We start from the raw sequence: 27,503 nt of genomic DNA, 5'->3' as shown, positions 1-27,503 counted from the left end.
AGTAATACATGTGAAAAGGATCTATGGGTCTTGGTGGACCACAAGCTTAACATGGAGCTGGGTATGTTTAGCCCAGAAAAGAGGAGAATGAGAGGTGATATGATAACCACCTTCAAATATCTTAAGGGCTGTCACATGGAGGAGGGAGCATGCTTGTTTTCTCCTGCCCTGGAGGGTAGGACTCGAACCAACGGTTTCAAGATGCAAGAAAAGAGTCCCCGAGTGTCAAAGTTAGCTCTCTGGATCCCTTGTTAATTTCCCCCCTTCAAGTGACATACTGTCTTGCTCAATTAAAAACTGCTTTGAAACTCCATTCTGTTTAGAAAGGCAAATCCAAACACCCTTGGGCATGTGAAAGTAGCTTTATTTGGATCTAAATCTTATTGTAGATGCAGTATACTGCATAGTGTTATTCACTTATCAGCTGTGCTCAGCATGTAAGGGCTGTTCATCTCCCACACTGCATATAGCAAACGAAGGAGGAAGTGGAACTGCCCCTGCTGGCCCCGCCCCTGACATCATCATGTTCCCAGGTAGGCCACCAAATTTTGTGGGTTTAGTTGAATGCTGGCATATAGCTCTTACCAAGATACCACTCAATGAACAAATGCTGGGGCCAGGGACAAGTTGAGGGCAGGGGGAGGGCACAATTTTCCTTCCACACGTTCAGTATATGTGTGGAGGAGTTATCTGAATGCCATTACTATTGCACTTGTTTCTGAAGTTTCTATGGGCAAAATAAAATCTCACAGGTGGACCCTGGGGCAGCATGTGCTTCCTTTGCACAAAATGCACAATCTGGCCTCAGATTCCATATTAGTATGGTGTATCAGGTGGTACTAGGACTATGCAAGTTCCTTTAGGCTGCAAACTCAGAAAACTGATTCACAATGCTGGGTTGAAAGGGATTTCAACAATCCATAAAATTTAAAGCCTATGAAATTATATATGAAAAGGTGCATGATGTTGCAAACTTTAAATTTTATAAAAAACATTTAATCTTGTAATTAAGTTTGCATTACTTTAATAAAGCCTCCCTTTCATAGCAAAGAGAAGACATATATAACATTTATTATTGAAAGCACTTATCAAAGCTCTGCAAATAGCACAAAAATTGCTTGTATTTACCCAGTTTATGAAATATGCTTGAATAAATTTAACCACTTCTAGTGTAACTAACAGGCTAATTGGAATGAGATTGTTGAAAAGAATGATAAAGGTCAGGAAATTCAGTCCAAAATTATTAGCGCCACCATCTGTTTAAAAAGAAAGAAAGAAAGATAATAAGAATATGTTTATAGTTTAGGAAATTAACAGCAGTAATGCCAAAAGTTCATTTCTCAGGTGGCATTTTGAAAGTTTAAGGTTTGAAAAGAAAAAAACGATAAACCAAGTTCAACCTGTGGTATCTATAGTCCCAACAAAATCATCCCTGTTATATTCTCTGGGAGGAAATCAGCTCAGGGGTAAAGGGGAAGAGACAAATTGCCTCAGACACCCACATGGCTGCCCAGCAATATTCCCTAAGGTTAGTGTGACAAACAAGGTTGAACCTGGAAGTATTCTCTGAGTCTTCCCTCCAACAGCAAATAGCTTGGGGACACACCTTTCACAAGGACCATGGCATGAGTGTAAAGGAATAAAGCTTCTCCTCCATGCCTGCTGCTTTTTAACCCCAAAGAAAACAGATACATGAAATGTAATCAGACATTTCCCGTATCATAATTTGGTCCTGAACAAAACTTTTCTCTTGTTAATTTCTAGCAGTGAGTGCAAGTATATTTTATATACACATTTTGATGTAAAAACCCTTATTCTATATGAACAAAACTGTACCTTAACGATATAACACATTTATCTTATTTTATGAACACAAGCTAATTTAACTATCACTGTACTCACAGTTTAAATTGATATACCAGTCCCGCTCCTCATGTTTTTTATTCCATATAGCTGAACCAATGGAACAAACCAAAGACATTGCAATGAGAATGCAGAACAGAAACAGAATTTGAATATTTGTAATTCTTTCAACATTGGATAGTTTAAGAGGAGGGCTTGTTGAGTTCTGTGGATGGAATAAGAAGAGTTCATAAATAAGAGAAGACATATGCATGTGATTTCCCCCCACTAGATAGTACTGGAAATCAAAGACAATCATATGTGTTGCCCATCCCATAAGTGTGATTACCAGTTTTTACACCATGAAACAACATTTTGCCTAGGCCCTATACAGTACTTTCTAATGAAGGCAAACAAGAACAGAAAAGCATTTTTTTGCTATGACACACATGAAGTACATTTAACCATTAATTTATAACTAGCAAATCAAGAACTCCTTTCACATGTTTTAATTAATGCAATTACTGTATCTTTCCATCTATGAGACGCCCCCATGTATAAGATGCCCCCTATTTTTGGGGACTCCAATTTAAGAAAATGGGGGGAGGAGATCTATCCGTGTATAAGACGCACCCAAATTTTGGACATTATTTTTAAAGGAAAAAAACCTAGTCTTATACACAGAAAAATACGGTGTATTTGCCAAATAGGATTGGTGACCAACACTATAAAGTCTACAACATTAGCTTGTACCACAGTTCTACATATACAACTCCTGTGATTTGTGATGGATTGGTCTTTAGTTTACTGAGCTTCAACAGCACTGCACTGTAGGCAGTAATTACATTTTAGGTATAACCCTGTGCTACAGGACCATGGTCCTTGCTACTTGTGTCTAGATTTCTCACAAATGTACAGTTTGAAATTGGTACAGGTAGTACCCATGAATTAGAATATCCAAACCAAAAATAAATATTATTCATTATTATAAGACAAACCTGCATGAGTTTTGTATCGTGCCCTGTATAGACAACTATACCATGAACCCATTGCGTATTTCTTAGCTGAGCTCCACGCAGAAGAATTTGATCAGGACCCAGTGGAACAGTGCTAAAAATAATAAAATAAACATTGACTTAGGTTGAGTTTTAAGTAAAATACCCACTTGGGGAAATACCAACTAATGTCTATTTTATTTCAATTTCTGACATTATCAACCTGAGACATCACAATATAGTAATGGAAAAATAAGGAGTTAGAAAGAAATTATATGTTCCCTCTCCATAGGTTTGAAAAAGCATTCTACGCTGGAGAACACTTAGATGAAAAGTGTAAAAAGAAAAAGACAATACACTTCAAGGAATCCACATCTAAGTAACATGCAATTTTATACTGGGTTTACTTCTATTATTGGATCATTTTGATTTGAACAATCTATATTTAACGGGGTGGGGAAGTGTGGGCTGCTAGTTGGATGAAGAGAACATTATGCGGATGACACACACACACACAAACAAACACACACGAGGTACAAGCAGCTTCATAGCCACACTAAACTCTTAGGAGCACAAAGTTGCAGTCTAACTTCCACTGCAAGGTAAAACCATCTTCAAGTTCTCAAAAAAACCTACACAATGCAAACCGCTCCAAGCAGAGATCTACTGCACTGCTGGAAGATGCTAAGTAAATAACTCTAATCAACATAAGGCAGCCTGCTAGCCAAGAAAAAGATCACAAGGGAAGGCATTGAGTACTCTACGGGTACTAGCTTGGACCATTTTATCCAACATTCTCTCTCGCGGCAACTTTCATATCCTAGTTTTTCTAAATGGTTTAGAGGTTTTATTATGATCAAGCAGCATATAAATGCTGTGAAATAGAAAAGAGCTGATAAGGTAAAAGAAGATGCTCTTCACAGGTGAGACAAGGAAAAGAAGCTGAAAAAGGAATCTGCCTAGCATACAGTTTCTCAGAATGTGTCTCAGCCTCTCCTAGAATCACTTTTTTTTTTTTTAAAGTTTGAAACAAAGCACTGAGTTCTGCAGAAAACATCCCTCTCTGTCTCAGGTAGGAAGATAATCTGCAAGGCTGGTGGGTAGCTTAGAGCCAGCAAGAAGTAATGTTTTCAGCCCTGCTTTCCCAGCCCTGAAGGTGGAGCCTAAATGATTTAAGAGAGATCCTTTGGCTAAAGTTTATAAAGGGGAACCAGAATATTTAATTTACTTCAAAGGGTTTGCAATTCAGCTGCATATGGTAAGCAGCTTGTTCTCCATGAAAGCACAAAGCCTTGTGAAGACTCATACCTCTTCTATGTATTCATAAAGTATATATAACTTAACACTTGATGTTTGCTTATTATCTGTAAAAAAAATCACTAATAATAATAATTTATTATTTATACCCCGCCCATCTGGCTGAGTTTCCCCAGCCACTCCGGGCAGCTCCTAATCGAGTGTTAAAAACAATACAGCATTAAATATTAAAAACTTCCCTAAACAGGGCTGCTTTCAGATGTCTTTTAAAAATAGGATAGCTGCTTATTTCCTTGACACCTGATGGGAGGGCGTTCCACAGGGCGGGCACCACTATCAAGAAGGCCCTCTGCCTGGTTCCCTGTAATCTCACTTCTCGCAATGAGGGAACCGCCAGAAGGCCCTCGGCGCTGGATCTCAGTGGCTGGGCTGAATGATGGGGGCGGTATATAATTTATATTCTTATATCATTTATATTCTCATATCATTTATACATTTATACTTATATCATTTATATCCTCTACAGGTTTTTAATGGCATGATGAAAAGATACTTAGATGGTTACATACCCATGCTCATCTAATCTGATATTTCCCACAAAGTCATAAAGATGTCTGTTAGGACTTTCACATTCAATTCTTCCTGAAAGTCTCATCAAGCTGTCAATGTCCTTGATATCCGATGTCAATGGCAAACCCTGAATCAACAAATTTTTATGGAACACTATAACCAAATCAATACAGGAAACATTGAACACAGCAATATTTGCTTTCTTAGTCTGGGACAATGTCCTATATCAACACAGAACAACTGTACTGTCCTACTCACTTGTTTTAGCAGCATGACTAGAGAATGCATGAAGAGCTATATTTGCTGTTATAGCTAACCAAGAAAAACGGCTTGTCTTTGTTCCTCCAAACCAGGATTACAAATCAGCTTCAAAATACTGTTTGAAAACCAGATATCTTTGATATCTTACAATCTTTGATATAACAAGAACCTATGCTTTGCTGCAAACAAAAAAGGAAGTTACCGTGGATGCACAGAGTTCATTCCTATAGCATTAATCCAGCATTTGACAGAACAGATGGTTTCCAATCTTATTTTTACTGATGAAGTCCTCTTGAAATATTAAAATTTAAGTTGCCAGCTATGAAATTTGTGGCTAAATTGTGCCCGAATAATCTGAACATTGTTACCTTGAATATTTCTTACAGTTTTCAGTAATTTGGCTCAAATGAAACTGTTTTTGGTTTAACAGCGAGTTCTTTAGAGAGCACACAGAGTTAAATTCTATTAATACAACGTATTAATGTATTCAGTAATATGATATGTTACTGAACCAGAGTTGCTCACACTACTATATTTTCCTACATTCTGAAAAAAAGCTGTCACAAGTGCCCATCTAAATATTCACAAATATTAGATACAAGCCTGAGACAATAAGATTCGTTAGGCGAACGCCAAAACATTCCTAAATTAAACAGTGACAGTAACTATGGTAGCTTTTTAGCAACCTTTCTTCATGCTTTTTGAAAAACATGTCATCAGCATCAGGTTCCCCAGAAATCCTAACCCTCAATCTGGAGATGTAACAAGTTACTTATTTCTCAGAGTGTGTGTGTATGCGTGTGTGCCCTGGAGTTACAACTGCTGGTTTGTGTGACTGTTACTCCTTCTCACACTGATTACTAACAGTGAGTGACACAAATATTGCTGTAAAAGACTTCTGTTTGCAGGTGTGCTGCTCACCTGCAAAAGCACCAGGGCAGCTGGGAAGAGCTCACACTCCAAAACTTCCAAAGACACAAACTTGATATTGAAACCCAACTTCTACTTAACACACATTTATGTGTTAACCTTTCATTACTAAAATATTAGCAAGTTACAACCCAATTTGCAAAGGAGTGGTATGGTTTAAAATATGGGATTGAAAGTAACAATCCCTTTACCACACTGTCAACAGCTGGTGGATAAACTATAAGCGTCTTCTAGTTGGGGGTACATGTCCTGTTCCACAATACAATTTTCCCAGTCCCAGTTTTTGCGGCGTAGATAATTGAAGGGTGGTACTGAAATCTGTCCTCCTGTTTTGCTCAAATGGAGACAACAAGAACACTTGATACCCAATCATTTGGCATTATGCAGTCCAGAAGAATTGTATGCACACCTCTGGTCCTGAATGGCAGTTCGTTCATATATCTTATCTCCCATTCACTATCCATTAGTGACGACAGAAGCAACACTTTATGGCAACATAAACATTTTTAATTGATGGACATCAACTTACCTGTCGTATTTTTAGATTGGTTTCGCCATCTAAATTTGATGTTTCAATGTAGCACATAGCTTGTGGTTCACTTAGAGGGGGGAAAAGATTCATTTTTGTGAGTTGATCACTTTAAAAGTTATATCCATTCTTTAGTATGTTATTTTCAAAAATAAATTATATTTATAATCAGCCATTCACATTTGTAGAACATGATTATCAAAGTATGAGCTTTGATACTAATCCATATATAGTAAGCCACACAAAGTTGATCAGTGATCATACTGCCTTATACTTTAAGTAGAGAAAATATTCCAGATCTTAAGAGATTCTTAGAAAAATATTAAGCAAAGAATGCTAGCCAAATAAACATATTTGACACCATGCTAATACTACAATCTGCAGAATCACATACCACAAAACAATAAAGCACTCTGCAGAGATAGCCAAACTTTTGCACTTTGAATTTATGCAACATGAAGCACATATGGAAAAAAAACTGACAGAAGCAGAACCATTATTCCAGATGCACTGCCTATCCTATGCTTTCAATGTATGCTGAAGACCTTTCAGTTCCCCAAAGCATTTCCTGACTATTGGGTGTATATTGCTGGTAACTGTGGAAATTGTATTTTATTTTGTTTCCAATTTACTATTATATTTACTATTATTGTATAAATTTACTATATAGCACACCACTTTGCAATTCCTAAATGTTAAGCGGTTTAGAAGTCTTTTAAAATCAACCAGTTAATAAAGAAATATTCTTATTAATCTGATTCTGAAAGACAAGCTTCAAACGGCTTGGGGACCAATTACTTGAATGAACCTATACGTACTAGCCTGGCCATATCTTAAGCTGCTCCAATGGGGCTTTTCTCTATGCCTCATCATTAAAGGAAGTGAATTATATGGTGACACCGAAGAGGGTCTTTTGTGGAATATCCTCTTTAGCAGTATAGCAGACTTAGTTGGTCTTTAAGGTGCTACAGGAAGGAATTTTTTTATTTCGACTATGGCAGACCAACACGGCTACCCATCTGTAACTCTTTAGCAGTGTGATTGGTGCCAACCTTTAGTTGAATTACAAAATGTTTCCACACCACATTTCTCAATTTGATATTGAGCTATCTTCTGGCCTTCTTTTCTTTAAGTGTAAATGACTGAATACTGATTAGAATTTAGACTATTTCACTATACTAATTAGTTGATACATATTTACATTCTGTCGTACTTCATGTGTTTTTATAAATACAAAGTAAGGCTGTAATCCTATTCACAGAGTAAGTCCCACGGATGTCAGTGGGCTTACTTCTGAGTTAACATGCATAACATGGGGCTGCATATTTTGTATGGACTTTGAAAATAAACAAGGCAGCAGAAACATTAAAAAGAAAGGACACATGCTCCACTAGAGACATCAGATTGGAATTTGATTAGTGAAATCAAAATAAGATGCAATCACAGCACAAAGACTTTCAAAATCTGAAGGATACCAAGTATCGTGCAATATTTCTACAAAGAAAAATATGACTATTTGCTAACTGCATGCAGTACAAAATGTGCAACATTTACGTTTGTATTGAGGGTCCACTATAAAAGCTCAAGTATAATAATTGCTAATTTTTGAGTGTTATATAAAATTACTGAAAGCAGGTTCTTTAGAATATAAATATGGACATTAGTTAAAACTTTAAAAAGAATGTATTTAATGATGTAAAGATTTAACTAATTTCAATACAGGCAGCTGCACATTGAACCATTTCAAAGAAACAGTTTCTTTTATAATATAGAATTATTAAGTATGGTGTAATTACATACGTAACAGGAAGGCAAGAAAAGCAAATTCTGGATGTTCAAATATGCTTGCATTTGTGTTTGTTACTGCAATCCTATGCATGTTAACTCAGAAGTATGACCCATTTATTTAAATGGGGTATATACCACAGTAAACATGGAAAGGATTGCAGTCTTAATAGTCTTTAAGAACTCAAGCTAAAATAGTCCTTTTGCTTAAGCCGAGGTAAACCTCTCTTGCTCTCCTATTTTATACGAATGCTGCATTATTTCTAGAATTCAATTTCTGTACACAATTAATATGTAAATGGTTGATGGCAGAAACACTGCTTTGGCCTAAGAGGACCCACATACACATTTGTTCTGAAACTGGTTCATTCTAACCTTGAAGACAGACTGATGAGATCAGCTGGGAGGTGTTCCCCATTGGTGACTTTCACTATTTCCCCTACTGCAACCTACATATCCCAATTTAAAATTTTTAAAATGATTATAACACAACAAGTAAAGGGCAGGAAATCAAACAGACAAAAGACAAAAAGAGACAAAAAGTTGGAAATTACTATACAAAGTATGTTAATAAATGCTTGATGGCTTTTTTTTCAAAATCTATTTTAATAGGATCCAGGAAAATATGGTAATGATATAGACATATCAGAATTAAAATATTATTTAATAAATATATATATTTAGGTACAAACTCTTAAGGGAAAAACAACAACCCTTAGAATAGTTAAAATGTAAGCATCTGGTTATTTAAGATATGCAGTGGCAAAGACATGATACTGTAGCTCTGAGAATTATATTGAGTTATGGGGAAAGGCTATGGATGCTTCTGGAGTCACTTCTGGAGGATTCCTCCATTACTACTGGAATCCATGGTTCTCCAAGGTTCCCAGAAAAGTATTCCCACATTTTCTCAAGAAATTAAAATGAACACTAAATGTAAAAATAAAAACTCCCGCTTGAATTGATTTTATTTTGAAATTAACACCTTCTTTTAGCAATGGAATAGGACATGAGGAGAATAATTATAATAATAATGTTGCCAAAATTCTGGGCATCGGCTTTTTAAAAATGAGCAGGATTCATGTTCAATTAAAGCAAACACGCTTCCAGTTTAGAATGGTCCCTGAAGTAGTTATTTCCTCTGCAGCTTTTTTTCTTTAAAAATATCCATTAAGAAACAAAACATAAAGCAATTCTTCTATTGCATGAGATGTGGGATGGGTACCAGAAGAACCTCTTCTCTATTTATTGGGCTAGTTGGCAAGGCCAATCTATAAAAGCTATCTCCTAATACAAGCATCAAATGGAACAATGGTGGAACAATGACTGTCCACTTATTAAAGGATAGTAAATCCAAAACTGGTTGTCTGCTAGGCACAGTCCGGCACCAGAATTGATGAAAAAATAATAATTAAAAACAACAATAAACTGAAACCAGATTAAAACACATGACAGCTTCTATATATCTGGATAGGCTTGGCTAAACAAAAGTGTTTTTAGCGTATAATACAGTGAAGCTAAGGGACACGGGTGGCGCTGTGGGTTAAACCGCAGAGCCTAGGACTTGCCAATCAGAAGGTCGGCGGTTCGAATCCCCGCAATGAGGTGAGCTCCCGTTGCTCTGTCCCAGCTCCTGCCAACCTAACAGTTTGAAAGCACGTCAAAGTGCAAGTAGATAAATAGGTACCGCTTCGGCGGGAAGGTAAATGGCATTTCCGTGCGCTGCTCTGGTTCGCCAGAAGCGGCTTAGTCATGCTGGCCACATGACCCGGAAGCTGTACGCCAGCTCCCTCGGCCAGTAAAGCGAGATGAGCGCCGCAACCCCAGAGTCAGCCACAACTGGATCTAATGGTCAGGGGTCCCTTTATCTTTACCTTTTACAGTGAAGCTGCCTGCCTGATGCCAGTAGTCAGGGAGTTCCAAAGTAAGGGTGGCTGTCTGAGTCTAGACTTTTCTCATCACTTTCCCTCATACTAGAATTACTGGGAGAGGAAAAAATCCAGCAAATGGATGTTCTCACTTCTATCCTGCCAGTGAGAACACAGCAGGGCTCTGGATGAGGCCTTTGATTCCTTCGCCCTGCACCTTAGAACTGCAGCCCCAAAACACTGAGACTTGTATTGAAAAAAGAACGGCCATTAAGACAGTAAGCCGAGCAAATATGGTAATATATATACTGGCCTTACAAGCCAATTCATACTGCAAAGTATAAATAATAGATGCCTCATTTTAACAACAACAACAAAAAAAAAAAACCAAGTAAACATTATGACAAATTGTTCACTTAACATCTTAAAAAATCTTCTTTTAAGGTTATTAAAAGTTCATATAATGATATGGTCTAATAGATTTTGAAAAAATTGCATCCTCTAAATATTTGGTCTGGACTTGTAAATAAAGTTTTTCAAGGAAATAAAGATAAACAACCTCCATGATTAAATCTTTCAAATATTAAATGTAATATTTGGCATGCTGATGTTATGAAGAAACTGGATGTTTTTTCATGTGTGAAAACAATCGCCTCAGAATACCCCCAATGGCATGCTTTCTGGTCTTCTAAATAACTTTAAGTATTAAAATACTTTTTGTGTAAATAGCATCAGACTGATTGGAAGCCTCTGTCCTATAAAGGCCTTTATCCAGTCATTGTAAGTTAATTTTGTTTAGCTTGTAAATCAATAATTTCAGTAATGCAGTATTTCAGTACTTTGAACCAAACTGAGAATAGAGGTAAAAGGTGCTTCTGTTTATTCTTTATTTCCTTGAAGCATTTATAAAGTCAATGCAAGGGTAGAGAAACCAGCCTCTACACCAGAAGCGTTGATGGGTATTCTCTACCTTGATGAGAGTAGTACAGTATCAGCAGGTATATATTCTGTGCCTTTAATTAAAACTATATCTCCAACATCTACCTGAAAGAAAACTAGGATTTGGTTAATAATCTGAGACTAACAAACAGCTCTTAATCTTTTTACTATATTTAAATATGTGTTGCCTAATAAAACTGGTAAACTACTTAAACTGGAACTTGCAAAGGTGTTCCAAAAATACCAGTGTTCCACTGAAATAAATTGGAAGTGAAATCTCATCTGTCTATATTCTTTCTATACTTAACAGATTGGTTTTCCTCTGCATGGCACAGGAGTAAAATAAAGACCAGGGAGGAGCAACATGATTACACCTTTGGTCTGTTTAGACTAGTATTGTCTACTTCAACTAGCATTTGTTCTACAAAGCCTCAAACAGATATTATTTCCCAGCAGTAATACCTGGGATCATTTTAATGATAGGATTGAATCTGAGACCTTCTGCATGCACACCATGTGATCTACTATCACTGAGCTATGGGCTCTTCCAAGCAAAATTACTGTATTGGAGTCCCAGGAGGATAATTATGATAATGGTTAGAAAGATCTTTCCTGGCTTCAGTCAAAGCATATAACGGAGAAAGCCCAGCTGAAACTTCTGAAGGAGAGATCAATCACTCTTGTGATTATGTAAACTTGATTAAATCATATTTAGTGAAATTAAAAAATACATAACCCATTTTTATTTTATTCCAGCAGTCCATTTCTTAGTCTTCCCTAACTATATATTGCAGTCAGGTTACATGACTCATTTAATGGACAACAGAATTGGCTTGTACCAGAATAGTTAAGCAAGTGAGGCAATAAATTCATTATTGTGGTGTTTCATTAGCACAAAGTTGCATTGACACTAAGGGGAGGAGGCCACTTTGACCAACTTTGGAATGAGACAAGGAACCGTTGGAAAACCATTACCTCCCCAAAAGTCCTTTGGTGGCAGAGCAACATTGCAGAAGGGTTTCTTTGAATGCTCACAGTGTTGATTACTACTGCTGTTCCAACACAGGGACTCGGTCCAACTCACAGCACTATGAAAGGCACAAGTTATCTTTTTAAAGAGGCACTGGGATGCATTTGTGCCAGATTCAGTATTAAACTGCCTCTATGTGGAAATGCATGAAAATCTATATATTTCATATATTAAGCCATACAGAAATGGTCTTAAATAAAGAAATAAAATTCACATTTAAAAGTAGCTTTTCTTTTCTAATTTACTTTATTTCTATTGTTGGTATCTTTCTTTGTGCAGAAGTTGCACAAGAAGACAGAGATGAAATACTAAGATGTTCTTCCATTTGCACAAAAGCTTGTGTAAGCTCCTGCATTAAGACCGGAACTTCAACCTCCCTAGTACTATGCCTAATCTGGTGCCAGAAATCTGTAGAACAGCACCATCAGGTATTTTCCATCTCTTCTATTTTTGGATCAAATCCAGTATTTACACTTTTATGCTGAACACTAAAGAGATAACCTACCTTTTCCCAGTGCACAATTTCCCAAGCTCCATTTCTCAGTACTAAAAAATTAAAAACCAGTGAAAACACAAATGTTGATATTAAATAAAACCAAACTATAGGAACGGTTTAACAAAACGATTTATAAATAACTACAAAAATGCATCATAACCATGTCACACTATCAATAAAAGCAGTCCTACACTTAACATGTGTCAACACAGAGACCATGCTTATTGACTAGGAAACGTTTGTGGTTCACCTATTTTTATTTTATTTTCGCACAAAATTCTCTCTTTCAAGAATGGAGCAAAGAACTTACAGAGCAATCCTAAATCACAGGTTGACTGGAGGGGGTTAGGGTTTTACGGAATTGTCCTGCTGTCAGCAGAGAAAATGCTCCCTGGTGGGTGGGTGATCACGTTTGCTGCAGAGGCCTATATTATGCCCAAGAAAAGCCCTGCAGGCATAGATCTGTCATCAGTGGTGTTCCTGCTGGCAATAGCCAGGGTTAGGTCTCAAAGTGGACTTTCTAGGAATGGAATGGGGACCCTTCATTAGACAATGAGGCCCCAGGAGCAGGCTGCCCATCTACACCAGCCTGAAGGTGGTGTAACCAATTGTCCAATGGATTCGGGGGTGGGGTGGGGACACTTCCTGACCTGGCTGGTAGATTTCCCATCATTTCATTCCCTCTCCTTCCCACTTAGGACTGCACTCTTCTCAACAACACAGATGCTTTTATCCACAGCCACATTTTAGAGATGACAAATGAGGCTTAAAGTAGCCAACTTTCTAGGTAGAGCACATATTATTCAAGTATCTATATCTGCTTTTCAAAAGTAGTCATAGTAACAATGGAAGCCAAATTAATTCATATGACTTCAATTTTCTTCACTGTACATTTTTAAAAATTGCTGTGGCATGTCTTTACCTTGAATTTTCTTCTTGTTCACAGCATTATCAGCTTTATGCCTTTTCTGAAACAAAATTGGACAATGTTAGAAGCTACTGTACTGAAATATCAGAATGCTGCGCTATTTTGGGGGTGGGGATGGGTAGAAACTAAAAGTGAAAGCCGCTCATTTAGGAATCTGTGTCTGGGAGTGGGGGATTGGGGTTCTTGTTGCACAATGGTACACAATGGTACATTTGCAACAGCACTGCCACTAGATTCTTGCCCTATGGCAGGATGGGGAGCAGAAATATAAGCTCTGCAATCACTCTCCACTGCCTAGATAAAGGGCCAAATGCATCCTTTCAGGACAGTAGAGAGTGATTGCAAAGCTTATATTTCTGCTGCCCATCCTGTCCAGCTAGGAATAAGGTACTCATTCTGAAAGAGGTTACCCACCACTGGCTTTCCTTGATTCCCAACTAACAATCCAATGCAACAATGAAAACCTGATGGTGCAACTTCACATCAACCTACATCTTGTCATCCTCTCCTAGTTGACTGCATAGGAACAAATACACCTGCCCATATCCATCATATTCACACACACACATACCACAAACAAGGCAGTCAATGGATCCATAATTCTAACAACCTTTCTGTTTTTTCAATAGCAGCTTTTGACCCTAGGATGGGGACACACACACAAGTCCCACTTACTTCCAAGTAAATATGTACTGTAGCTTGTCACGCTTAAGATCAATTTAATCTAATTGCTCTTAGCACATACAATATTATATCTAGGATTGCAGCTTTAAGAATTGATAGCATTTATTAACACCCCCGTTTCTAGAAATTTTATTAATATGAATATAAAAACAAAGCAGCATCCCAGGCATAAAAGAGTTACAGGTCTTTTCAAATGAAATATATCAAAAAAGAAAGGATATTAGAAGGGTATGAGAAATGTATTTTGAAACAGCTACTACAAGATGGCGGCATCATTTTAAAAAACTTGTAGGTTGGATCCAAATATAACCTTCTGCACAAGGGTACCTTTGGATTCAACCCAACGTAATTTAAAGAATATACATTATTTGAAGATAAATACAAGGATTTGATGCTATTTGGAAAAAATACTTACAATATCTTCTATTATTTCTTTTACAGCTGCTACAATTAAAATAAATAAGAGCGGAACCAATGTTGTATAACGTCCAGTTGGAGAAACATCTGGAATTTGCTAAAGAAAAAGAGAGGACGGAAATGTAGACTTCATTGCAAAAAAAACTGTTTAGTTGTTATAAGCAGAAATAAATAACCATACAAAACCTACAGTTTAATACAAAAACCCACTTTTAAATGTAAAATGACAATTCTCAAATACATGCTGAAAGTTTGAATGAAGCAACAGGCATTTCACTTTTAAATGGGAAACCCTGGGATACTGTTGTTATTGTTCCTAACTGCTCACTACTCAGCTTTTTCCACTTGCTACCATACTGGCCCAAATAGAAGCTGCACCCGAATATAAGCTGCACCTTTAAAACTGGAGGGGAAAAAAAATACCCGAATATAAGCCCATCCATTCCTCGCTGCTCCTGGCTGCATACAGGATGGCTGGGGGGGCTGCGCTGCGTTGCCGTTGGCCTTTCCCCTTCCTCATTCTCCCCTTCCCGGTCTTGGGGGAGAGGACGGGAGACTACTCACGGGGTGGGTGCTGCTTTGCCAGGCTCCTGGTGCTGTTTGCCCCGCGCTCCTGGCTGCATACCGTAAGGTCGTGAATATAAGCCACACTTTTTAGTCAGAATTTGGGGAAAAAGTGAGGCTTATATTCAGGCCAATACGGTATCTCCTATCACCTAAGCTTCTTTCTCATACAAATCTTGCTAGATTCCCAAACCTTGGGATAAAACCAACTTTGCCCCTGCAATGCTTAGAACCTCCCATATTGTTCTTGGGTATTTCTTGTCTCCTGCTTCTTCGTACCTTGAAAAGCTGACTCAAGAACCACCCGGAAGCATGGAATAGAATTGATGTCAAGTACTATCCAACTAGGGGACGCGGGTGGCGCTGTGGATTAAACCACAGAGCCTAGGACTTGCCAATCAGAAGGTTGGCTGTTCGAATCCCCGCGACGGGGTGAGCTCCCGTTGCTCAGTCCCTGATCCTGCCCACCTAGCAGTTCGAAAGCACGTCAAAGTGCAAGTAGATAAATAGGAACCGCTCCTGCGGGAAGGTAAACGGCGTTTCCGTGCGCTGCTGTGGTTCGCCAGAAGCGGCTTAGTCATGCTGGCCACACGCTGGCTCCCTCGGCCAATAAAGCGAGATGAGCACCGCAACCCCAGAGTCGGCCACAACTGGACCTAATGGTCAGGGGTCCCTTTACCTTTACTATCCAATTGCCCATCACTGTCATACGTTACATTCCTGCCACACTACTGCTTCCAAATACTCCTGTCACCCTACTCTTCTGCTCTCCCAACAACCCATATCTGAGGAGCAGTTTGCCAGCCTACTTTCCCAGACACAGGGGAGGAGGAAGGGGGGTGCGGTGGGGGCGGTCTGCCCCAGGTGTCACCACTGAAGCTGGTGGCAAAATGCCGGGTGGCACTCATCGCGCGGCCTGCAGAGTGACCGAGCCACGCGTCTCTCCAGGGAGTGATGCGGTGGCTTGGGCACCTGCAGGCTCTGCGCTACCCCAAATGGTCCGCCCGCCACCTCCCCCTCAGCTGTAGGGCGGCTGAGTGGGAGGAGGCAGGCAGACTCCTTAGGGGGCCCTGCAGAGTGTCCTGTGCCGGCTCGCTCCGCCCCGTGGGGCGGTCGGCCCCACCCCCGGGCGCAGGACACATGCGCTGCCCCAGGCGTCTGATCGGCTTGCTCCGCCGCTGCCCAGACACTGTCTTATTCCCCTCTATCCCCAGGTACCCTATTACTTTTAGGGCAACTCCTTGCAGAAGAAGCAACTGCAGTGAGAATCAGTTTCTAGAATCGGTTACTATGGCAAAGTCCCTAAACAGTATGATGAGTAGACACATAAATTTCCTTTTCTCCTAGTAATTCTTAATTTTGGGTCAAGTGTGAAAAATACAACTGTTAAAGTGAGTGTACAGTAAGCTTCTATTACAATGTGACTGCATCAGTAAGAACATAAAACCATGGTTTAGTGTTATGTAGATAAGCTGCAGTGAGCCAAAGCAAAGAGCTGGGCTTATATGCTCCCCGCTCCCCTTTCCTCTTCCCATGTGGCAGAAGAAGGACTTTGGCAAAGATCAGTTTCACTTTCAGAGAGTGTCAGCTTGTTCTGTCATATGCACCAGGTTTTTAAACATAACAATTTGTTGTGAGCCAGGATTCCTTGTCCATATGACATAACAAGCCAACATTCTTTGGAAGTGACAGTAAATTTGTGGGAGAAGAGGGGAGTGGGAGAGCATATGAGCCCAATGCTATGCTCAAGTTTTCTGCAGCTCACCTAGATAGTTGGCTCAGCATTACATGTGAACACAGACATTATGCATTTGTAAAAGCATCACTGTTTATAAACACGACAATTCTCCAGTGTTAAAACAATGCATTTCAAAGACATTTTCCATGAAGTAGTACCACACCACTCAAATCGAATAGATGAGGACCTGGCATTTCAGGGACATTCAAAGCAATTTTACTTTTGACATATAACAATTGAATATTATTAAATATATATTTACCTCGTCTAGCTTACCTGAAGCAATGCAATGAAAAGAAAAAAGGCATTAGCAGCTCTTCTGAACTGGGAATAGAGGAACCTCGGCAGGAATGTGATTAAGTTGTATTTTGCAGTGCTAAGAAACAGAGATTAAAACTGTATGTAGTTAAGAGATAGAGATAAAAATCACACAGCACCCTGTATTCAGAATGCACTAATCCATAAGATACCTTTCAATACTGTGGAGGTAGTATTATGGAACAGTCAATGCTCACAATCTACAATTATTTATTTTTGCTTTTGTGGTCACTGCTTAAAACTATTTTGCAGTTTCTCACAGTGCTTCAAATTGTATCCAAGAAAACTCAAAATGAGCCCAGGACACAGCCATTTTCAGTGCCATATACATGCGTAAGTTTTGGTGTGAATGTCATGGACACTTTAAAAAAAAACTACATGGTGTATACTTCTAAAAAATTTAAATTAAAAATGCTCCACTAAGTCATTTATCAAATACAAAACACAAAAATATTTGCAAACTAGAGGTTGTGCCCCTGCTCATTCTACTCACGAACCACACCACCATCCCTCCACTTTAACCTCCTAGAGTTTGCCCTTCTCACCCCATACAACTACCAAGTTCACTTTTCAACTTCCCAACCCATTTCTGAAGCCACTTCTCCCTGCTGTTCTGCAGACCTACTTTGCAACACGTTCCCATCTCCTTATTGCCCTCCTGTTGTTCAACCCCCTTTTGCACACAGACCACTCCCATGGTAACCTCCTGCATCCTTCTGCACATAGCAACGACTTAGCACTCTTTTCACCTTCTGCCCAATTATGATGCCACAATCCCCTCCTATTTGTCAGACCCTTTCATGCCTCTGCTTTCATCTTCAACTACGTTCCCATGCCTCCTACTCCCTGCTTTTTTGTAACCACTTTTGCACCGTTTTCACATTCAATCCCTCCCCCCCCCAACTCCACTTTCCTCCTCTCTTTTCTCAACTCTCCCTTACGCACATGCCACCTCCATTTCCATGGCTCCTCCTCTCTCCTATTCTGCAGCCACCTTTGCAAGTTTTAGCAAGGATATGTACCCAGGGGAGGTCTGTCCCATTTCACTGCCTGGGGCAAAGTGGGAAGGTGCCCCCGCTGCAAAGCCTTGGTTACTGGGGTTGTGTGGCTATAGAGGCTTTCGAGGAGATTTTGCAGAACTCCTGCAAAACCTTGAGGAACTCTCGCACCGCCTTGTAGGATCCTGCCACCATAGGTGGCTGCTTCAGCCCCCTTCATGTGCAGGCTGGCCCTGGTTGTACCCATTTCTGCTATAACAAACAAGCTAACACCAAAAGGCCTTTAAACAGGGCCTTTCCTAACCCCCTTCTCATTTTACTCAAACTTATATTTTAAACTGCCACCCCATGCTTGCTGTATCCAAATTTCTGCCTCCTCCATTCCTCAGTTGCCTCATGTGAGAGAGATCAAGGATGCAGAGCCATCAAATATTCCAAAGTATTCTATGCAAACCTCTGCAGTAATTTAAAACCACTGTTTTTCTCGCAGTTTCCTCCATCCCTACTCAAACTGTTATTTTGTTTTAAACCAGCACTTTCCCCCTCTGTGCTTCTCCCTTCTCACTCCTATTGCCACATTTGTGCAGTCTACCTTCTCTTCTGCTTCCCTCCTGTGCCCTGACTTCATGCAAATCCAGGATCATGATGTAACACCTCAAATCCTTCCATGGGAGCTGTGTGATGATAGCCTTATGTTTTTATGTATATATGGAGGAAGAAATCCAGAATGTATTTCAAAATAAACTACACACAGTTGTTTAATCATGTGATATTAATGTCATAACAACTTGTGCACATGTAATTCAAATTGTTTTAGGGCTTATGTGTTTATACTGAAGCCTCAAGGTGTTGTTGCTTCAGATAATGCTACTCTGCAATGTCCCAAGCTCTCATCTGAGGTAATTTTGCATAAGAAAGTCTATTGTACTTTCTCTCCATGGCTCTTCATCAAATGTTTGTTTTAAAATCTTTCATTTTATTTCCTTCAATATCCAGTAGATGGCGTTAACACATTAGATACTACACTTTTGTTGGATGGAAAAAAATGGGATATCGTCCTCTCTCCTTTGAGCAGGTGTCCACAATATAACTTGCCAGCATGCCAGGAGCAAGTGTCCCATCAGCCTTCCCTTCCCTTTTCCAAAGTGAATCTTTCTTCCAAGTCCTCTGTGCTTACTAAAGAACTCAAAGACACAGTCTTGTCTCATATGTGGATGTTTGAAGTACATAAGAAATAGTGGGAGAATCCCGTGCTATTTATAACCTTCTCCAAACTGCTGCATAAGTGAGACAGGTCTTTGCTTCTTCCAGAGAGTTGAATGCCTAATGATACGAAGCTGGCACCCCCTACAATAAGTTTTAAGTACCAACTTGAGGCTTGGTTATTTCAGCAAGCCTTCCTAGGAAAATGATTTATTTTTATAACCTTATTCTTGAATGAATGAATGAATGATCTGACCAGTTTCACTAATACACCACTGGCTTTGGAAGCAGCTGCAGTTAGGAAAAGCAGCACACCATTTCCTTCCACAACAGAGTTCTGACCATCTCCACTGCATTTGTAGCTACTGTATAAAGCTACTGTTAGGGTTTGATCCCACCTGAGGCCCAGGGAGCACGCACTCTCAATATCCTCCCATTGAGGATATCCCCACTAGGGAAGCTATTAATAAATTAGCTGCACAAAATGCTCATCCCTCCCGCCCCAAAGCTACAATGAATGTTTGCGTTTTGAGAACAAGAAAGAGATGAAGGCATATCCAACAACAGGTCGGATCCGAAGCTTTGGCAATTTGAGCTCCATTTGCACAATATGCCTCTGATTTGGAGATATTCTCCTACCCCATTGCATCTCCCTGAGCTAATACATTCTTCAGGTTCCTCTGATCCTCCAGAGAAACTTGGGAGAGGACATGGAGGTTGCAGGGAGGAACAGAGAATAAGAAAGATTCTTATAGGAATGGCTTTCTGGATCCCATCCAATATTTTTATAATGAATAATAACCATTTATAATAATAAATGAATAATAACCAGTTTAGCACTGGTGCCTGGGTACTAAAAACAAAAAATAGCAACATCAATCTCAAACACTCTAGAATTTATTGTAGCTTTGTTTGGAAAACATTAGGAATGTTCTTCTTTCAGGCATCAATTATTATTAACTTCCAGTTAACTGATTTAACTGCTAACATGAATCTCTTTTTACAAGTCCCCATTCAGAGTGAATTAACTTTTTCTAAGAGTAGGTAACATGTCCTGCCAGATTTTTCTTAACACTCCCATTTCTTTAAAACTGTACATAAATCGTGACAATATAAAATTGTAACTTAATAAAAACAAAATTAACAACTGCAAATTATAAAGAGGTTATAAGAGTTAGTTATAAATACCTGACGTGATTGTTACAAAATTTAGAGAATTGTGGTTGATTGATAAATATAGTTCTCACTTCTTCCTGATCAGCTAGTGAGGTCTTCTCTGAAACATCATCTGTCTTCTCATAGCCTGTAAAATATTAGCCACTTAATATACAATTAAACATATTTATAGCACAATGACCTACATAAAAACCACTGGGAGAACTAATCCAGAGGTTTGGGTTGCACCATTTATTTACATGCAAATGACATGCAGCTCTGCCTTATATCCCAGGAAGCTTTGGACTTAATGAATTGGTATCTGAAGGTAGTTTTGTTTTGGGTGAGAGAAAACAAGCCTATGATAATCCAGACAAGCTGATAGCACTATGGGGAAGAAACCTGATGTATCTGGATGGATGTGTGCTACCAGTCTTGGCACTATCTGTGAAAGCATTACCGAGGAGTGCATTTTACCATATTGCAACCCTATCTAGAGAAGGGAGATCTAAACTGGGGGCTCATGCACATTTCCATTTGTCACGTACTTTCAAGTCACGGGTTGAGAGGTGGTAGGTTTTTTTTTTTTGTCCTGTTGCAAAGCCACTGCAGAATCTGAACAAACATCAATCAGGGTGTTTGCAGATTAATGTCTGCTCAGATTCAGCAGTAAACAACGGGTTTTTCCAGGAAAAGCGGCAGGACAAAAGAACCTCTTGGACCCATGACTCGAAATCACGAGACAAACGGAAGTGTGACTAGGCCATTGGTTACCCATGTACTAGTGACATCCAGACTAGACTACAGTACTGTAATGTAATGTATTTTATTAGTCTAATGTGATCTGCATTTTAAAAGGGTCCAGAAATGTTAACTGGAACAAAATGTGGCTGCTCAGATGTTGGTGGAGCATGTCAGAGCATGTGATGTGGCTCTTGCATAAACAGCACTGGTTGACAGTATGTTTCTGAAGTGCGATACAACTTTAAAACAGCCCCCCCCCCTTCAAACCCAGCCCACCTCTAGTTTCAGCTTCACCCAGATTCTTGCCTTGCCATTCCCAAGACATTACCCAAAGACTCCCCTAATTTTTATTTGGGACATCTCAATGATTTCCCCTCCCACATTTCAGATTACTGCATCATTTATACTTAATCATTAAAAGCTCACAAATCAAGTTCTGAGAGCATTATTTAAGCTTTCACTCCCTACTTGTCAGCATCCAGAGGCATCTGGCTGGCAATGGTTGGAAAAAGAATGAAGAAGATTTTATCAAATGGAGAAATTCTGGTATTCATATCCCTTCTTATGGCCTGCCTCATTCTTTAGCTTTTAAAGTGCTACCACAGACTACAACTTCCATTATTATCAATGGGAAACACATTCCGTTATTTTCAATGGAAAATACAAACACTCAGGTATAGGAAAACAGTTACATAAGTGAGTCACCCTCACATAACCTCAATGATGCCATCAGGCGCATATTGGGTAGTACTGTACTCCCCCCCCCCCCCAGGAAAAAGGTTGCTGGTACTCATCGTGATCCCTTCCCCACACTTTTCTCTCTCACACACACTTTCTCCTATTCTCCCTCAATTAATTAAAGCCCCACTTTGCACACCACTTCCCCTTCTTCAGCTTCCTCCCCAACTTGACTCCATCTGCTCTTCACACCCACCCAGCATCCCGCCCTCCCTTCTCCTTCCTTCCACTCCTCCCAGCCACCAGCCACACCATTTGCGCTCTCCCCTATGACTAGCCCTAGCCACAGCATGGAGGACAGCATGGCTAGCAGCAGAGGCTGCTGCCTCCTTCCTTCCTTCCTTCCTTCCTTCCTTCCTTCCTTCTTTCTTTCTTTCTTTCTTTCTTTCTTTCTTTCTTTCTTTCTTTCTCTCTCTCCCCCCCCCTTGCAGTCACGGAAAGAGCAGAGACAAAAGGCAAGCAGGCCTTGTGCTCACCCAGCCACTTGTGGCGCAGTGAGGCAGCAGCATAGCAGCACCTTCATGGGGAGAGCATGCATTGTGGGGCAGCCGAGGGGGAATGGTGCAACCTGTTGACTGAGATCAGCAAGTGCAGCACTGAACAAGGGCATCCTTTTCCTCACCACTGCCTCAGCCTCCTGCTTTTCGCAATCTCCCTTTTAGCCACAGTTGCTCACATGTTCTCTCCACCGTCCAATTATCTTATTGCAAGATTTGACGGGGGGGTGGGGAATTGTGCTGGTACTGTGATACCATTGAGTATCACTAGAAAAAAGTGCTGAACACACAGAGGTTTCTGAGAGTGCTTCACGGTCCATTCCTACTGCCCCCACCATCCTACGGTCATTTATGGGGTTTGGAGGACATCTTCCACACCAGCATAGAGGCAAGAGGTACACAGACCTCAGTTTCTGAGCATGCACCAGCTAAAAAGCCTCAGGAAAGTCTAGGGTTCTTTTGGACCTTTTCAACACCCTTATGCACTGGTTTTAACTCTATGTCTAAAACAGGATCAAAAGAAGGAATCTCCCCAATCCACTAAAAAATACAGGAGGGAAATGGAATTCATCTACAGCTGTAGCAGGGAATTAAAACCCCAATTTGAACTAAGGGCACGTGGGCCTTGCAGATTTATGTAAGAATTCCAATAATAAAGTACTATTCCCTCTCAAAGTTAGTCCCAAGATGCTGCTTTAGCAGAAAGATTTCAAGGACAAGCCTTCCAGGAAATTCTTGGTATCAGTATACCAAGTATACCAAACCTCTCCCCTAAGAAATTAAGCAGTAGTTTGGTTCATTGTCATTCTTTATCAACTGAACAATTATACAGAATGAAATGTTTGGCATCAAGAGACAGTTAAGAGGGCTTATCTAACTGAGTAAACATTTGAAGATTTTCTCCTTTAAAGATACTGCCATTGTCATATAAGGACTTAAGAAATACTAGAAATATTTCGTAATTCTAATGAGTAAATCCAAATAAGGGAAGGGGTGGTGGGGTGGTGAAGAGTAAAGTTCAATACTGTTATTATTCCATGGTCTGTTTTTTAAACAATGTAGAGACACTGTATATATAGCTTGTTTGGTCACAAATCACAAAGCCATAGTCTTGTAAAAGTAACATTTGTTTCAATGAAACTAATACACATTGCATCTTTCTGTTATTAATATATGTAGGGTTCTGCCAAGTATCAGTTCTACAAGAGTAGTCTCATTTAAAAAAATGTAAACTTATTTAAGTCATTTTAATTCTCCTTTGAAACGTGAGTATTGTTCATTCTAATCATTTATATTCTGTTTTAAGCATGCTTCTTGAAAATATGGGGTAGATTATGTTGATAAAGTTATTGAGGCTCAGTTGCAGGTTTAGCTTCTGCAACAGAAAAATATACATTTGGCCTCTGCAATACAATACTATTTACAAAGCTTTTCTGCATTAATTTTTCCTCATTGTTCCTCACATTACAAATTGCATTCTTTGACTGACTCTATGCACATAAAGGCCTTGTAAGCCTCTAACAAGTAAGTTATAGTAATCAGAATAAAATTACTAAAATAAAGTATTATCTGTCTTAATTCTGTACAAAATTAGACGAGGGAAGAAAAGTACAGTAGTTGTTAACTGTAGCTAGATCAGTTTCTTTACGTATCTGTAGAAATTCTTTCTCTATCCAGGTTAATGTTTGAAATGGTAATATTTTGAAGATATCATGACATATTATTTATAATTTATCACAGCTTCAAATGTAAAATATATAAGCGCTGATCCACTTAGTTGCCAGACGTATAGGGAACCTTTTTTCCATGCATGTATGTATCCCTAGCAGCAACAAGAACAGTGTGTGCTAATAGGCAATGCACTTGGGTTTCTACTTTCCAATGCAATTACCGGCACACACAGAACCCTCTTTAAAAACCAGTAGCCATATCTATCAGCTGTTGGGAGAGGGAGTTGGATTTAATTCTGCCAACTCATCAGCATGATTACTATTTTTTTTGTAGAGGATTCCAGGCACGCTGCACATGCGCTGTTAGACTGCAGCCAATCAGCAACCTTATGTAAGATATCTGTTGCTGAACCATAACATTTTTGACAACAGGTTTATATTAAAATGAGCTTTCTGCACATATAAAAGTAGTGATCTTGAGATGAAGAATGAAGACAACAAGGCATTCAAAGGAGGTTTTGAGAGTAATGGGAGATTTCAATTACCTTCACACAGATTTGAATAAATGCATATTCGAGTCATGACAAAGAGGTAAAATTTCTAGGGACTCAAAATCAAGGGTGGAAAACCTGTGGCTCTTCAGATGTTGCTGAACTCCCAACTTCCATCAGCATATCCAGTGCTAGGGGGTGATGTGAGTTGTAGTCCAGCAACAGGGCACAGGTTCCCCATATGTGTCTTAAATGACTAAACCCTGGATTTGTTGCTCATGGAACTGACCACAGGGATACTGACCCCGGACTTAATCCTAAATGGCACAAATTAGAAACAGTGACTACAGTGGTATCAAATTTAACTTATAGTAAAGTGGGAAGAAGTAAGGGAATTGGTGAAAAGGAAGCTGAAAATGAAATTGAACATACTTATTTAGATATTCTTTATTTAAATCTCTCTAGAACACCTGCAGTTACTCAAAACCATATTAGATGCTCTGCTAAAATGTACATCACAGATCATGACAGGTCCCATCAAGTCAAGGAGGTTCCCATCTCATCTCCTTGCTTAACAAGCCTAAATGATTGCCCAATTGAGGAAAACAAAAAGGAACGCAAATTTGTGTTAAAGAAATGCAAGAAGGCAATGATGAAGGCAAATATATATATATATATATATGAATGAAGAGCATATTGCTAAAGACCAACAACAACAAAAAAAATCTTAATACATCAGATGCAGGAAACTGGATAAGGAAGCAGTTGAACTGTTGAATCCAAAGGGTGTGAAAATTGTTCTAAAGGAGATTAGAGAGATTACATCAGTCCTCACTGGAGAAAATGTAGGGCAGATACTCATACAGGAATGGACATTTTCAGGAAGGAAGGAACTGAAGAAGTACAAGCAGGAGAGTGTCATTGTGCTTATGTTCTGCTTGTGGGCTTCCTGTAGGCGTCTGAGTGGAAACAGAACAGTGAATTAGATGGGCCTACAGTCTGATCTAACAGGGCTGCTCTTACGTTCTTATGACACACCTACCTATTAGCTATTAAACAGCATAAAAAGTCTCATGATTCACTAGTACTCTAGATAAGAAAACGTACATAAGAACATAATTCAAGGTCCATCATTCTGTTTCCAACTCAGCCAAGTACCCAAAAAAGCTAACAAGCAGGAAATGAAAATGGTAGTTATATTCTATTGTTCATTTCCAGCATTTGCTAGGAGGCTCAGGTTAGCTGTTATGGATAAAAGCAGCTGACAGACCCAACAGGAAGGGTAAAGTCAGCAATATTACACACTCCAGTCAATAGATAAGCAATTTTACATTCTTTGTGAATCCAATTGTGCTCTGGTGACTTGTTGGTTTTTAAAATTGTTAATTGGTTCTAAAATTTCACCATTTGTCACTTCTCTTTGGTGTACTCTCTGAAAAAATATTTTTAGATTTTGGCATATTTTCAGGAAAATCATTTAGTTTCACTCCTATTTTCCTTCAGCACCCCCTTTCATCTGCACCATTCAGTAAGCCTCCTGGATTTTTGTTTTTAAGTATTTAAATGTTTAGTAACTTTTATATTTTCAGAAATTTGCTCATTTCCTTATTGTCAATTTACATTTGTTTTTCTGGATTTTGTACCCTTTTTATTTGGAAACTTTGTTACCCCTTGATTCTGCTATGTAGCCATGTTGGAATATTTTCCCTAACCTGTGAAACTATATAGCAATATAAAATAAATTCTATTTTATATTCCTAGATCACACTGACACTCATGTTAGCAGTTACCATCATTGCTGTAGACTATTTTATTTGCCTCCATATTTACCTGTATCTTGGAAATTACTTTGTTCCCTGTTTCAGTTGTTACTACCGTTCTGCTAATTCACAATCACTTCGTGTATCTGATGAAATAGGTTCCAACCGTTTAAACCACATTAATATGTTGGTCTTTAAGGTGGTACAAGTTCTGTGTTGGCATTGGTACAACTAGAAATAATCATTAAAGCTTTCCCAACACCAGACTTCCTCAAATTTGAAAAAAGGGAGACAATATTGAACACATAACTTTTGGGGATTCAGTTCAAATGTAGGTAAATTCTCTGTGCAAATTATTCTTGTTAACATTGTTTGGCTTAGCCACCAATAAAACTTTTTAAACCTTTATTTATATAACTTCACAAGACATTGTCAATAAATAATATATCATACAGAGTCTTGGTTTCCCTAATGTTTTAGTAACAATCTAACACAATAGCTGCATTCAGGCATAATGCCAAAGCATACATGCACATGTAGGAAATTATGATCTGCTCACACCATAATTTGCCAGCAAAACAAGATCAAACCCTATTTTATAAACAAACCATGGTTTGATATCTTTCCATGCAAGAGCAAACTGTCGGTTTCCTGAGAAATGTTAAGTTCTTCAGAAAATCACACCATAGGAGGAAAAGAGGAAGGGTGGGGGGGGGGAGGAGGAAACCCAAGACTTGTTACTGTTCATTCATATAACACCAAACAGTGGTTTGGAATAACATCTTAATGCAGCTAGTATTAGGTACACTTAAGTTAACTGCAACCAATGAGGTTCAATATAAATTGTTAGAGTATGGATTTGCATCCCTTTGCTAGCTAGCTATATTGAACACGCTTTCATGCAAACAAATGAAATACTTAATATTAACCATGTGTAGCCTCCAGACCTGACTGTCTTAAGATTCATTCAAAGCCAGATGTTTCTGGTCTTACTTGCTGAAAAAGTTACAGCATGTCTGAGTCTATAAAACACACATAGTTTATTTGTAACAATCAAATATTATTTTAGTTGAGAATATATTATTCCATATGGTCT

At 39.0% G+C, this 27,503-nt stretch overlaps 1 protein-coding gene across 6 annotated transcripts in view; it reads right to left on the bottom strand.

Moving 5' to 3' along the window:
- ATP8A1 (ATPase phospholipid transporting 8A1) overlaps positions 1–27,503 on the bottom strand; it is a 73,880-nt gene that overhangs the window by 39,358 nt on the left and 7,019 nt on the right. For 2 of the 6 annotated variants that reach the window (XM_081019828.1, XM_081019830.1), the window contains exons 2-12: positions 20,541–20,655; positions 17,110–17,209; positions 14,530–14,628; positions 13,425–13,470; positions 12,512–12,552; positions 8,545–8,618; positions 6,385–6,454; positions 4,664–4,791; positions 2,841–2,952; positions 1,903–2,068; positions 1,129–1,256 (exon numbers count right to left, since the gene is read on the bottom strand). In XM_081019828.1, coding sequence (XP_080875954.1) covers positions 1,129–1,256; positions 1,903–2,068; positions 2,841–2,952; positions 4,664–4,791; positions 6,385–6,454; positions 8,545–8,618; positions 12,512–12,552; positions 13,425–13,470; positions 14,530–14,628; positions 17,110–17,209; positions 20,541–20,655 — 1,079 coding nt within the window. Of the gene's footprint in view, positions 1–1,128; positions 1,257–1,902; positions 2,069–2,840; positions 2,953–4,663; positions 4,792–6,384; positions 6,455–8,544; positions 8,619–11,007; positions 11,082–12,511; positions 12,553–13,424; positions 13,471–14,529; positions 14,629–17,095; positions 17,210–17,776; positions 17,793–20,540; positions 20,656–27,503 lie in introns of those variants that run through there. The other 4 variants (XM_081019829.1, XM_081019831.1, XM_081019833.1 and 1 more) reach the window with 4 other exon arrangements.

Source organism: Podarcis pityusensis (assembly GCF_964106645.2).
Source record: "Podarcis pityusensis genome assembly, chromosome: 9".
Classification (NCBI taxonomy): Eukaryota; Metazoa; Chordata; class Lepidosauria; order Squamata; family Lacertidae; genus Podarcis; species Podarcis pityusensis.
This window is presented reverse-complemented; position numbering and strand designations above follow the sequence as displayed.